The sequence below is a fragment of the Sceloporus undulatus genome, chromosome 6 (genome assembly GCF_019175285.1).
Source record: "Sceloporus undulatus isolate JIND9_A2432 ecotype Alabama chromosome 6, SceUnd_v1.1, whole genome shotgun sequence".
NCBI classification, from domain to species: Eukaryota; Metazoa; Chordata; class Lepidosauria; order Squamata; family Phrynosomatidae; genus Sceloporus; species Sceloporus undulatus.
Genome location: NC_056527.1, coordinates 161,139,386 through 161,153,868, shown reverse-complemented (window position 1 = coordinate 161,153,868; position 14,483 = coordinate 161,139,386). Strand labels below are relative to the sequence as shown.

The 14,483-nt window shown below is 40.1% G+C and overlaps 1 protein-coding gene across 5 annotated transcripts in view; it reads right to left on the bottom strand.

Annotated features, from left to right (window-relative positions):
* The window catches only part of ADAMTSL3 (ADAMTS like 3), a 221,016-nt gene that overhangs the window by 41,614 nt on the left and 164,919 nt on the right, over positions 1-14,483 (bottom strand). For all 5 annotated transcript variants that reach the window (XM_042475404.1, XM_042475402.1, XM_042475403.1 and 2 more), the window contains 4 exons: positions 14,308-14,358; positions 9,619-9,823; positions 7,096-7,243; positions 4,245-4,329 (listed from right to left, as the gene is read on the bottom strand). In XM_042475404.1, coding sequence (XP_042331338.1) covers positions 4,245-4,329; positions 7,096-7,243; positions 9,619-9,823; positions 14,308-14,358 — 489 coding nt within the window. The remainder of the gene's footprint in view (positions 1-4,244; positions 4,330-7,095; positions 7,244-9,618; positions 9,824-14,307; positions 14,359-14,483) is intronic.

Here is a 14,483-nt window from a genome sequence, read left to right as displayed (position 1 = left end):
ATTAATAATTATGTGGCAAGGAGAGTTTATAAACTGATATTTATTTAAACCCAGATTTATCTTTCCACTTTTTGTCTTTAAGCAGCATATTGCAATACCTTAACCAACACAAATATTTGACAATGCTGAAGGGAAAAAAATGGTTAAATGCTACAGCAGTACACTAGCAGTTCAGGATTCATTGTGTATATAGGGTAACGGAACACATAAGAGTCTCCAAAAATAATGTATGATGAATTCTTTTGAAGCTTTGCATTCTTTTGTTTGGAAGTCAAAACCACAGAACAAATTCATTTACAAAGAAAAGGCAGAATTCTAAGCATTTTTCCCCTCAACGCAGCAGGCCTATGTTGTAATTGAGGTTTTCCTGCTGCATATTTAGTGTCTGGAAATTTATAGCATCACCAGTGCAAAGTTTTATTTTTGAAAAATTTAAATGTGGATCTAAAATCCAGGTTGCCATTGACGAAATCACATGATTTTGCAGTTGGCATCCACCACAGAATTCAGGCATCCCTTTCAAGATAGTAAAGCACAGTCTGTGTAAACTAAAAACAAGGAGCAAAGTGCAGACTTAATTAGTTATTTTCACTTAATTCCTTTTCCCAATAACAAGAGTATAACTATGTTATATCATGAATGCTGAATCAGTCAAGAAAACAAATGCACAATAATGTTTGCAAGTTTGTTATTAACTGCCTTCGATTCGACTTTGACTCATGATGGCTTGTTACAGACTGCCAAAATAAAGCTGCTTCGGGTCTCTTTGGAGGTATACTATTTAAATGATGCATGGGTCCTAAGCGTCCGGAGGTCGCGCCAAAGCCACACTCCATTCCTAACCACTGGAATGCAGCTTTGGTGCAGCTTCCAGATTCTTAGGATGCATGCATCATTTAAACAGCATACCTCCAAAGAGACCTGAAGCAGCTTTATTTTGGCAGGCCGATGACTCTGTGGATGAAACATTTCCAAGACCTCTGTCCTCACCTGATCTGTTCACATCCTGCACATCAGGCCTATGGCCTCCCTGATCAAGTCCAACCTTCGTGAGGAGGTCTCCATTGCCATGGTGAAACCCTCTTTACCCTGCAGCAGAAGGAGGGCCCAATCAGGTATCACCCCTCTTTTGGAGTGTCACTTGATGTGGGCCACATCCCCTGCACCTTCCCTAGTGGTGCCACTGTTCATGGGTAAGAAACCCATCCTCAGACTCAAGTGATGGAGGAACACACAGAGGCTTTTGCCTACATGCTAGCCCATTTTCCTTGTTCCAACATTCCCAGCACACTGGCTGGGCTTTATTAGATAGACTAATAAAAGTTATGGACCTTTCCCCTATCCAAATATGGCTTGTGTTTGTTTATTTGTTGAAGTGCCACCCCTCTCCATCTTGCCACTAGGCAACACATGCTGAGACAGACAACTATGATACTCCTAGATGATTTTGGTCATCCGTATGGGACACATAGACAAAGTGTAATACATGGTTTTCATACTATACAGTTATAGCACTATGATTCCAGTTGAGCTGCCATGGCTGCAACCTATGAAATCCTTATATTTGTAGTGTGATGAGGCACCGGGATTCTCTGGCATAAAATTCTAGATGGAACTGCAAATCCCAGAATTACATAAAATGAACCCATGACACTTAAAATGTTTTCAAAGGGCTGTGACTGCACTGTCTAAAAGAGACCTTAGAATCTGAGCATGACCAATGATATAAATGCAACCCAGCCCCTTCTTGCTATCAGGCTGCTACACTTGGCCTATTTCTCCAAGTGATTATTAAGAAGAAAAGGCAACAGAGGTCTCAATTTCTTTAAGCCTATTAAAGGAAAAAAGGATGTGGAATCTTTTTTATGGGAGGCTTACTAAAAATCCCCCTGTAAATAAAGAAGGCTCCAGGGAGAAACATTTACAATAATGATGGGTATCAACTATCATCACATTCCACCAGTAAAAACCAAAAAGGTTAAGCCTCTGTTTTTCTTGGCTTAGCTCTGCAAACAATCTCTTTAAAAAAACAAACACACATTATTTTTCCTAATTAAATCAATTATAAAAAGACTTCTGAATTGCTATTACATAAAATTTGCCCCGTGAATTTTATAAGGTCAGAAAGCCTTTATCTTCAATATATTGTCTTGGCACACCTTTTTCTTTTTTTGTGGGCTTCCGAAACACAGCTGTGTTTATCCTTCCTTTATTCATTATGAATTAAAACAAATTCTGAAGGCACAACAGACATTTGAAATAGAACAACAGTGAAAGAAAAGTCAGAGAGACGGATTTTCATGCTGTGGATTTTGGTAACATTTAAAACCTAGTGTCACTTTTAAAAGGCTGATTGCAATTTACTCCAAGGAAGTGCAAAACTCCAACATAAAATAGAACCAGGGTAGATCTGGACACTGAGCTGCATGTTAAATCCAAAAAAGCAACATTTCAAAGAATTACTATTTGATGCAAACTTTCACAAAGACTCATGATAAAGGTGTAATTCTAGGGGCATTTGGAGGAAAGGCAAGGCAATGGTGTCCATCAGAGCTTGTGAAAGTTACCTCTTTGGCCCCAAATTCCCAGAACTGCCAGCCGGCATGCTGTCTTGGGAATTCTGGAAGTTGTAGTCCAAAAATAGTAGCTTTCCCAACTTCTAGGGGCCATCTGCTGCTAAAAACAGCTTTGTCACTCTCTTTCCTGACAACAGCAAGATAGAGAGGGAGGAAAAAAAAAAACTTTTACAGAGGATAAAAACTACTAACAAGAAGCCCCATGGAACTTTTCAAAACACCTTGCTCCAGCCTCCATGACTGCAATATCACCATTTTCACCAAGAAAAGATGGGGTGACAAATTCATGGGTAGACATCATTTGAGATCCAAAAGGGCCAGTCCCTTTCTGACATGGATGAGCCATTCCTTTTCTCAAATGAGTCCAAGTGTGATGGTATGGAACAGGCAAATTCCAACTCAGCAACTTCACCCTGGTTTGCTTTTTACCAGCAAGGCAACATAAATGTGCAAGATCAATAACACCTGCTTAGAAGGCAGTTTCAGGTTTGAGCAAGATGCTGATCTCCAACTGTTTATACACACTTGCCAAGATCAACAGGACAGAGGAAGAAAAATACACAAGACATCTAGCCACATCCTACACTTCTGGGTTACAAGTGTTCGAAATGTGTAGAAAGAACACTGACCTCACTAAATATTTAGAGAACGAATACTGACCTCATTTGAGATTTCTGGCAGTTCTACCTGATTTTGGCTTAAGCTTTCAACAATATTCAGTACAAATGCAGCATATTATATGGGTGTGTCTAAAAATATGTGGTCAGCTGTCCCAAGTCAGTATTTCTTGAGAACAAAAATCCCCAAATGTACATGCAGAACTCTTTTAGCCTGAAAAAGCTTCTGCCCCCACCCTGAAAACCCTTCCCTCTGCCACAACCTATCTTCCAATAAATGCCATGGAGAATTTGATCACAACTCTAAGAGAGTCTCAAACCATTCAGGGCTTAAAGGACAATCGCCAGCATTTTGAATTGTAAGGAAATTAAATTGGTAACTGGTGCAGCTGTTGTGATATGTCTCTATCTAGGCTCTCACTATTTATTTATTAGGCTTGTGTCAGCTTGGCTAGTTCCAACCTTTCAAGGAACAGGCAGAGCTCATGCAAAAGCAAATGCTTCCCTTGTGTCACACATTCTCCCAAAGGATGTTAGACCAAAGCATGATCCCTGAAGCCTTCAGTCACTTCTAAGAGCAATGTCCTCATTCTACCAAGGGAACAAGAGAGAAAATCTGGGTCACTGGAGGTTTCCCTATGACTGCAGATGTCAGTGCTGTCACACTTTGTGTTCACGCATCACCCACACCCCTTGAAAAAACAAAAAACAACAACACACCAGCCGTCAATTACAAGAATCATTCCACAACTCAGCTCACCCAGCAACATACCTTATGTAGGACGAGCATTTGTATAGCTAAAATGCATTTGTATTGCATTTCTGAAAAGCATAACTCAAACACACTTTGGCTCTGACTGCATTTGCGTCACTCAAGAACTGCTTGGAAGAACCTGAGAACTGAGCTGCAAGGACAGACCCAGCCTAAGAAAATTCAAATGCCAGATGACTTGGCCGGGGACTAAAATCTTTACTAACAGTCAGGAGAATGTATCAGCAGCCTGTGCTCTCTATGGGGGAATTGGGGGGAGAAGAGAAATGGCACACTTACATTGGCTCTTCAGACACAGTCCTGACCTCCTCTGCTTCATGGGCTTGCTTGAACCAAGGCAACTTTGCTTCAACAGGGTTTTTCTCTGGAAAAAGGAAACACACATGTATTAGAGAAGACTACTTTACCCTCCAACTGTTCCATTTTAGCAGAGACAGTCCCTATTAAGACACTGTCATTCCATTTTTTAAGCTGCTTTTAAAATGTACCAGTTCTTCTCCCCTCCTTCTGCTTCTACCTTTGTCCCCAGCTTACCTCAACTGATGGAAACTGCATTCAAAGTGCAAAAGTAGTTTGCACTCCATTAGCAAGAGGAGAAGACCTAGGACTTTATCACACAGAGAAAATCGGGAGGTTAAACAGCCAATTATCCCATGCAAAATGCAACATTGCATTTAAAATTTTCAGACACATCACTATTAAAGATGCAATAAAGAGGCTGTTTAAACCCCGATTTTGCCCTATTTCCCCCATATGATTAAAGTCCCTAGCCATAAGAAAACTGCTGCAGTCTCTTCAAGCTTGCCTGTTCTTCCTCCTTAACAACCTTTGCTATTTTACCACACTCCATAGATCTTTGGCACACATGTCTCACTTTTCACGTGTGAAATATTGGGCATTATTTACATATCCTATTTGTTATGAATTGAAGGAAACCAGGAATCTCGTTCTACTGAAGTATCCGAGGCAATGTGCTGATGCATCAGAGTCCTTTTCAGTCACAGAATGGAGAAAAGGATATACAACAAAAGACTCATATATGGATAGGCAATCTTAATCTTTTGCAGGCCTGGTATATACACTACAAACTATTATCTATTGGTCTTTATTATTGTAAATTACTCTGCAATAAATTTTGATGAAAGGCAGTAGGAAAAAGAGTTTAAATAAACACATGTGCATGCATAAATATGAAAAAATATCTGCCCTTTGCACAATCAAAACTGGAGTACCTTTGGCTAGTTATATTTTATGCTGCAGCTCAAAACCACAAATACGGTTTAGGGACAATAAGGACCCAAGCTTAGAGTAGACTTATTGTGAATCAGTGTTGATTTGACTTTTGTCCTGACACCTTTTGTACAGCACACCGTCAATTAAGAAATTAATATTTTTTTAATGTCAATATGTGAATTGCATTCTTTCTTTTTTTAAAAAAAATATTAAAATAGAACAATGTTATAGTCCCACACACATAGAGGTGTCCCACTGGGAAAGACAACTGTAGGCAACTCTCATCAGGCACTCAACATGACATTTCCCATGAATTTTAAAGGTTGTAAATTCAGATATCCTAAAAAGCTGATTAACTAGACTATATGACTCTAGAGTCCAAAACAGACTGCAGAAATAATCCAGTTTGAGACTGCTTTAACTGCCCTCGCTCAGTGCTAGGGCATCCTGAGAACTGTAGTTTATTGTGGAACCAGAGCTCTCTGGAGTTTATCACACGGGAGGAATTTAAAAGAAAGTGGGGCCAGAACACATTCACGTGAATTTGCTAGTTCAGCGAATTTACATGAATTTCAGTTGCGTTCGAACTTACTTCCTATTGCCCGAAAATAGCTTGCCATTGCCCAAAATTGTGTGTGATCACCTCTCACGCAATAACATGAAACCCCATGATTGCATTCGGACTGACTTCCCATTGCCTGAAATTGCGTGTGGTAGTCTATCACGCAATAACGTTAAACCCCATGATGGCGTTCGGATTGCCATTGGATTATACTTCCAATTTCCCTTGTCTGATAAACTCCTCTGATACAGAAGGCTAGATGTCTCACAAAACTACAGTACCAACAATTCCCTAGCACTGAGCTAGGGCAGTTAAAGCAGTCTCAAACTGGATTATTTCTGCAGTGTGTTTTGGACCTAACAAACTAGCTACAGAAATGTATATCGATGTCAGTAAGGTAAGCCTTCAATGACTATGCAAAAAAGACTGCAATTAATTATCCCCGATTACTTAAACTATATAATTTTAGACCCTACTTAGAGCTTATGACTGCAACATCTTTGTTTTGCCAGACCTGATGTTTGTCCCAGCAAATATCATGTTCCAGCACTATGAAGCTGCTAGATATAATCTTCTCATTTAAGTAATATTTTCTACATTGTCATTTATTTGTAAAATTAAATATGAGTGGCCTGTTGGTTTACAAACTTTAAAGCAGTTTACATCCAAAGCAGATAACATCTGCACCACAAAAATAGGAAAAAATACATGTTGCATTCTTTGAAATCTTGAAAGCTAGTGGTTATCATACATGAGGTTTCAGTATATCGAAAACAGAACTCCTTTTGCATGGGCTAACATGCTATGGGTTTTATGAAGATTTCACTGCTCAGATACTTTTGTTCTATAGCTCTGATTTCTGGTCAATAACAACCACATTCAAATCTTGCACAGAGTAAATCTCAAACTACAAAGATTCCCATTAGTCCAGGATTCATCTTGCCAGGATTCCCCAATATATGAAAGTATGATTCATCCCCACTTCAGACTAGCAAGCTGCAAGCTTACCTTTATGCTTCAGCAACTTGCAGCAAACTGTGTTCAATTCATTGACCTCTGTCTAAATTCTAATTTCCTTTCAGGGTTTTGGCCGATTTATCCTTCACAAAGAAGGATGATAAAAGGATGGCTAGAAAATAATTACTCCCCCAAACATGAACCCTAGAACATATGCAAGTCTCCATTTCTCATTGGTTGGATTTGTCAATTTGTCCAAAATTTCATTTTCACCAACAAAAGGAGTTCTTCTATCAGCAAAAGAAGTCCTTCCATTAAATGGTGGCTTCCAATGGACACAACCCTATTACCTCTAACCAGCAGACACTTTCAAGTTACCTTTGGGCTTGTAACAAGGGACTGGCACAATGCACTCTTCTTTGATGTGCAGCTTAAGCTGGGAATTGCAGCCACCAGTGTGCTGCCCACGATGATCAATGCACAATACCACTCGGTAACGTAACCCTCGGCCACATGTCACCGTACACTACAGGAAACGATTCAGTGAGACAAAAAATTAAAAGAGTTGTCAACCATTAAGTGAATTTTTGATTTATTTCTTTATTTGTCTTTGGCTATTTAATCATTTATTAATGAACTGAACAGAAGGAAATGCCTTAAAGGAAGGATGGGCAAAGTAAAGCCTGTGGCCATATGCAGTCCCCAACTATTCTTTAAAAATAATTTTAGAATGAATATTAAATCTGGGCATTTTTATTTATTTAATATCAAGACACTTCATTACAATCATGCAATCTGAGTGAATTTAGGAATGATTTTTCCCCATACAGTCACTCAATTTTACAGTTTGCAAATTTCACTTAGTCCAACCTCCATCCAGGGTAGGAATCTACAGCTAACATATCCCCGAAAGATGCCCATCCAGCCTCTGTTTAAAATCCTCCAATGAAGGAGAGTCTGCCATCTCTTAAGGTCATCTACTCTATTACTGAAAAGCAATTACTGTCAAAAAGGTGTTCTCGAAATTTTGTATACATATATTGTAACCTGAATTTATTACTTCAGGTACTACTCCCAAAGCAATAGAAAACAAATTTATTCCACCTTTCACATGACAACGTTTTAGCTACTTTAAAATAGATAACATAATATTTTAGCTCTTTTAAGATAACAATTAGATTGCTCCATAATCTTCTAGTCTCCAGGCTAAAAATACCCACTCCCATAATAATTTCTAATTGGTTTCCAGACCCTTTACTACTTTGATCACCCTCCACTGGACACATTCCAGTTTGTTGACATCCTCCCAAAACTGTGGTGCCCAAAACAGGGCACAGTACTGCAGGTGAGATCTGACCAAAACAAAATACAGTGGTACTATTACTTCCATTGATCCAAATACTAAAGTTCTGTTATGTAACCAAGAACTGTGCACTGATTTTTTTTTTGCTGGGCACCACACTGTTGACTCTTATTTAGTTTGCAGCCTTTGAAAACTCCTAGATCCTTTCCACACATTCTGCTGTCAAATGATACTTTACCTGTTCCACATTTGTACATCTTTTTGGCGGGGAGGATGAGTAGTTGTTGTTCTTTTGCTGTCCAAATGCAGCATCTTACATTTATCCTTGTCTAAATTCATTTTTAAAATTCTGCCTAATTCTCTAATCTCTTAAGGTCACCTTGATTCCTGATTTTGTTTTCTGAGGTATCAGCTGTCTTTCCCAGCTTGGTGTTATCTATAAATTTGATGAATGTGATTTTTATTCCTTCATCCAAGTCACTTCTAATAATGTTGAATGACACTGGGCCTTCTACAGAACCTGGTAACACCCCACTAGTCATTTGTCTCCAGGATGACAAGGAATCATTAGGGAGCTTTCTTTAAATTCATTTACAGAAATCAAGACACACTACTGTACATGCAAACCATTTCCCTGATCTAGCAAGCATGCAGAGCTATTTAACAATAAATATACCATTAATCCATTACGATTTGCTTTTGAAAAACCCATGGTGGCCCTCAGTAGTCACAACATTTCTTTTCCAAGTGCCTAGAGACCAACTGCTTAATTATCTGTTCTAGAACCTTTCTTGGCATTGATGTCAAGATGACTGGGTAGTTAGTTACTCAGTATTATTTTTTTACCCATTTTGAAAATTGGGTGAATCTTTACTCTCCTCCAGTATGCGGAGAACTCACCTGTTCTGCAAGAAGCTGCAGCAGGCCAAGCAAACAAACTGTTGCAATCAACCTCTCTACTTGCTATACCTACTTCATAAACTAGGTTGGGTCCTTTGGTGGCTAAAGAACAAATAGCAAGACCGAACAATCCCTCTTTAAAAGCATGGACAGGAGTAGAGTTCCAGATCTGAAAATAATAAGAATTTGCTGCCACTGTCACTATACTTTTACAATCTCATAGTTGGAAGAGGATGTTGAACTGGAGGACATTTGAGCCCTAATACTTGAACATTTTATTTCTTGCTTCCTACTTCTAATCATTCGTGATCAGGCCCTTCAGATCCTTTCCTGCCACCGCTTCAATATATTTAGAAGTAGGGAGTCCTTCATACATACCATTCATATTGGATGGAATTCCCGTAATTAAGAACAGAATAAAGCAATTGTATTAGCAGCAACTCCTTCATGTTGAGAAATTGTACTGTTTATTCCATTCTTTTACATGTTTGTTCAGTACTGCGCTGCCAATGATATTTTAAAGCATTCTCCAGGCAGAACATTTATTGTGTACCAAGAACATTATAAATTGTCTACAATCAAGTACACTTCCAGATAAGCAGCTCTATGTTACTTGCCCTTTCAGTGGTGTTTTATGACGACAAATACAGCAATTATTTTGAAAAACAGAAACTTGAATTCTTTCCCAGCCAGCTTACCTGTGACCATTCCAAAGCTACCCATTTAGGGCAATCGTACAGATTGCAAGCTTGCATGATTTTCGGTTTAGGGGCATACATGCATTTCCACTCCTCTACTTGCAAGATCTCTCCATGCATGGTCTCCTCTACACACACAAAACTCCTCCGCTGAATACCACCTCCGCATGAAACTGAACATGAAGTCCATGGATTGTGTTCCCAGCTGAGTAGAAGAGGAAAACATTCAAAAGTAATAAGTAAAAGAGTTAATTGTCAGTTTTTATAATGCAAACTCTGATTAAAACAACAGACCATTATCAGATACTGTCGAAGCCAATGTGGTGAAGTGGAATAGGACTCCCCAAGACGAGGGCTTGAATTTCTGCTCAGCCATGGAAACTCACAGGGTGACAATGGGCAAGTCACACTCTCTCAACCTTAGAGACTGACCATCCGTTTTCCCTGACCATTTGCTAACATAAAAAAGCTGTAGTCTAAAACAACTTTAAATATTACAATTGGTAACAACTCAGAAAAATATATATAGACCGATTACATCTACCAGACATATTGAAATCAGCATGATAATCTCATTTAAAACCCTTCATCAAGAGCAACAGAGATATTGTAAAGAAATCGAGCACAGAGCAGATGGGGCAAAAACATATCAATGTAAAGGTAAATTTAAATAACTGTTCCCAAAGATGAAGGAGGCAAGGCTAGAATGCTCCCTGCCTAAAATAACTCACATAATTATCCAATGAGATTGAATTAAGCTCATTATGCACAATCTAAATGTGAACCTTACTGCATGTGAAGTGTTGACATTTAAACCAAACTTACATGATCAAAACCAGGCAACACAGAGAATATAGCTAATGGTTTCACTATCAAGCCTGACACATGTGCTCATCTGATGTTGTTCTTTCATTGGCTTAACCAAGAGGAATTATCAGTGTAATATATAGCACAGTAAAAGGTGACTAGTTGTAGCAAGTGCTACTATTATCTAGTCTACTCACCAAATGCATTTCCCAAAGGCTTGGAAAAGTTACTATTCTCGAATGTAACTCTCTGAATCCCATGGTTCAAAAAGTGAAACCTTCCAGTACTGATATTTTTTGCATAGTGCAACTAAGTAAGGGACATGGTGGCTCAGTGTTACGATGCTGAATGACAATCACAAAGTCGGTAGGTTGGCAGTTTGAGACCTAAGAGCCACATGATAGAGTAAGCTCCCATCACTAGTCCCAGCTTCTGCCAACCTAGCAATTCGAAAGCATGTAAATAGATAAATAGGTACCATTTTGGTGGGAAGGAAATAGCATTCTGTGCAGTCATGCTGGCCATATAACCCAGAGAGTCTCCTTTGACAACGCTGGCTCCTTCGGCTAAGTAACAGAGATGAGCACCGGCCCCTACAGTCGGATATGACTTGAGACAATCATGTCAAAGGGGGAAACCTTTACCTTTTCCTTTTCAAATATTCTTTCCATTCCTAATTGGCAGAATGTCTCTTCCCCTTTCAGAAAGGCCAGGAAGATGGAAAAGGCCTCTTCTTTTTGTGATGCCATTGAATTTCAGTGGAACATTGGTCAGGCAACTGTACTGCTGTTAATTTCAATAGTGGTGGCAAGTGGAAGCAATGAAAGCTGCTATTTAGACACTATTTGGGCAGCCTACTTTCATCAGTCTTTAACCTTTATCTTTAGTCTTCCACCACCCTGCTCCACCTGCAATCTAGGGATAATAATAGTGTTCTATTTGGCAAGGTGCTGTTTATTAATTTAGAAAACTTATATTCAAGTTGTAACGGCTGTTTACAACCTTTGGTAGTGGTGGTTGGCATTGTACAGACGCAGATGATACCCATGAAGCACTCTGAAGACTTCAAAGCACCATCAGGATGTAATGAACATTTAACTGTCGAATGACATTAGTGGTGTGTGGATTTGTGAATGCTGTAATACAAGGCATTGCATGGAACACTAGTTGTGGAAGCGTTTATAGCATACATTTGTACAGCTGTTTTTCTTTCTTTCATCAGTGTAAAAATATGCTCCACATCTAAAAGTCCCAGGAGCATGTTCCAGGTGGGACAAGGGGGTCTGTGGGCAAACCAGTGCAGGAGATGCTTTCCAGAGTTGGAGCCTGTCAAAGAAGGCTTCCCCAACACTCCAACAAGCCTGAAATGCATGGATCCATTCCAAACGTTTTCAAGTGTGTATGTGCACACATACGTGTGTGTGTATGTGTGTGTGTAAGTGTGGAGGAACATTTTCCCCCTGCACATCCTCCCCAGTTTATTTCAAAAGCATTCTCCATCTGTTAAAACAGTCCAGTTGTGCACTTACAACTTGAATTACTGCTCCACTCTTACTGCTGTGTGCTACTGGGACTTCCACCTCTCCCTGACACAGGTTCCTCATTTGACTAATGAAGGCTGCCCTGGGTGCTGGAGAATCATAAAAGAAGCCTGCATACAACTTCACTGTCTAGAAGCAATGGGTACGCAAGGGACTGGGGAAGTGGGTGAAGTCAAACTCCATTTAAGCACTTTGTCTTCATTTCTATTGCGTGTGAACACATTAAGTACTGTGGGGGCTCACATGGGGAGGTTTATGGCACTGAATCAACCACAAGGGTTGGAGGAGGTAGTTCAAGCTAGAAGGCTAAGGCCAAAGAGGTGAGCCTGCTGTAGATCCACAGTCATTCTTTTGGGAGAGAAGTCATGCACACTTCCAAAATGAAATCAAGTCCAGCTCAGTAGTCAGGCAAAACAGAGGTAACCACCTTAGGAGCAGTTATTGGGGGCAAGAGGAGCAGCCTGCTGGGTCTTACTCATGAACTCTCTTATCTGTTTCCATCTGTTGGAAGGATAAATATATATCATACAACTTGTTCTAGGCCCTGTAAAGTATCCTGCTGCCCCAGGTATAACAGAGTACGGTTAAGAAGTGATATGATTGTCCTGTTTAAGTATTTGAAGGGGTGTCATACTGAGGATGGAGCAAGCTTGTTTTCTGCTCCTCCAGAGAATAGGACACGAAACATTGGAATCAAGTTACAGGAAAAGACATTCTACCTAGACATTAGGAGAAACTTCCTGAGAGTAAAAGCTTTTCGACAGTGGAACACATTCCCTCGGAGAGTGGTGGAGTATCCTTCCTTGGACATTTTTAAACAGAGGCTGGATGGCCATCTGTTGGGGTTGCTTTGATTGGTGCCCCTGCATGGCAGAATGGGATTGGACTGGATGCCCCTTTGTGCCAGATTTCCCCATAAATGATTTGTTGCTGGATATTCCCGGGATAATTCCTCTGTAATCATGATGTTGTCTGAAAATCTTGGGACCTAGCCAGGAAAATGCTTTTTTAATCCAAGCTTTCCCCGGCAAACTCCCTGTGTGATAGTCCAGAGTTGGAAGAGACCACAGGGGCCATTGATACCAACCCCCTGCCATGCAGAAACACTAATCAAAGCACCCCAACAGATGACCATCCAGCCTCTGTTTAAAAACCTCCAAAGAAGAAGACTTCACCACACTCTGAGGCAGCATATGCAGCCATCAGGAAGTTCTTCCTGAGATTTAGGTGGAATCTCTTTTCCTGTAGTTTGAATCCATTGCTTCTTGTTCTAGTCTCTGGAGCTATGGAAAACAATTCTCTTCCCTCTTTGATATGGCATCCCTTCAAATATTTGAACATGACTATCATGTCCCCTCTTAACCCTCTTTTCATCAGGCTAAACATTCCCAGCTCTCTAAGCCATTCCTCATAGGGAATGGCTTCCAGACTTTTCACCATTTTGGTTGCCCTTCTCTGGACATGCTCTAGCTTCTCAACATCCTTCTTGAATTGAGATGCCCAGAACTGGGTACAATATTCCAGGTGAGGCCTGACCAAAGCAGAATACAGTGGTATTATCACTTCCCTTAATCTGGACACTATACTCCTATTGATGCAACCAAGAATCGCATTGACTTTCTTGGTTGCCGCATCACACTGTTGACTGACGTTCATCTTGTGGTCTACTAAGACTCCTAGATCCCTTTCACATGAACTGTTGTCTAGCCAGGTGTCTCCCATCCTATATCCATACATGTTTTATAGTGCCCCGAGGATGAACCCATCAAAGGGTTTTCTTGCCAAGATTTATTGAGAGAGGATCTTCCATTGCCTTCCCCTGGGGCTGAGAGTATGTGACTTGTCCAGGTCATCCAATGGGATTCCATGACTGAGCAGGGATTCAGACACTGGTCTCCTAGAGTTTAGCCTAACACTCAAAGCACTGGATCACACTGGCTATCTAAGTTTGGGGAGGGGTGTATTAGTTATCACTAGAATTCCTCTCACTTAAGTTGGCATGTGAACCCTGCAGTGTTCAGTTCAGAGCATTCATTTAATAATCCCTTTTCTTGAAGTTGACATCATTTAGTTCACTGCTACAGAATAGTCAACAGCTGGTAACATTACTAACGAAGCTTCTGCATTTAAGGAGATGTTTGCTAATGGCACATCATGCATTTAAATACCATGTGATCTCATTTTCAGAACCAATGGTCATTCAGGCAGGCAGTCAACTGTGGCCATTGCCATCTATGGCAAACAGTTTTTAGTCTGTTTTGGGTATAAACCAAAGGCATTGTATTATACTATCAGTGGAATGAATGCTCATCTCATCCTTTTCACATGAGGTCATACATACCGAGGAAGTGGCTGGAAGTGATCGTAGGGCATGATTTCTTTAAATCCATCACTGCAAATAAAACAAAAATGGGCATTATTTCGCAGCTACCAGAAAATAAATAGATAGCTTGATAGCCAGCTAGAGACTGATATAATATGATACATAGATTCACACAGAGTCACATACATCACAGT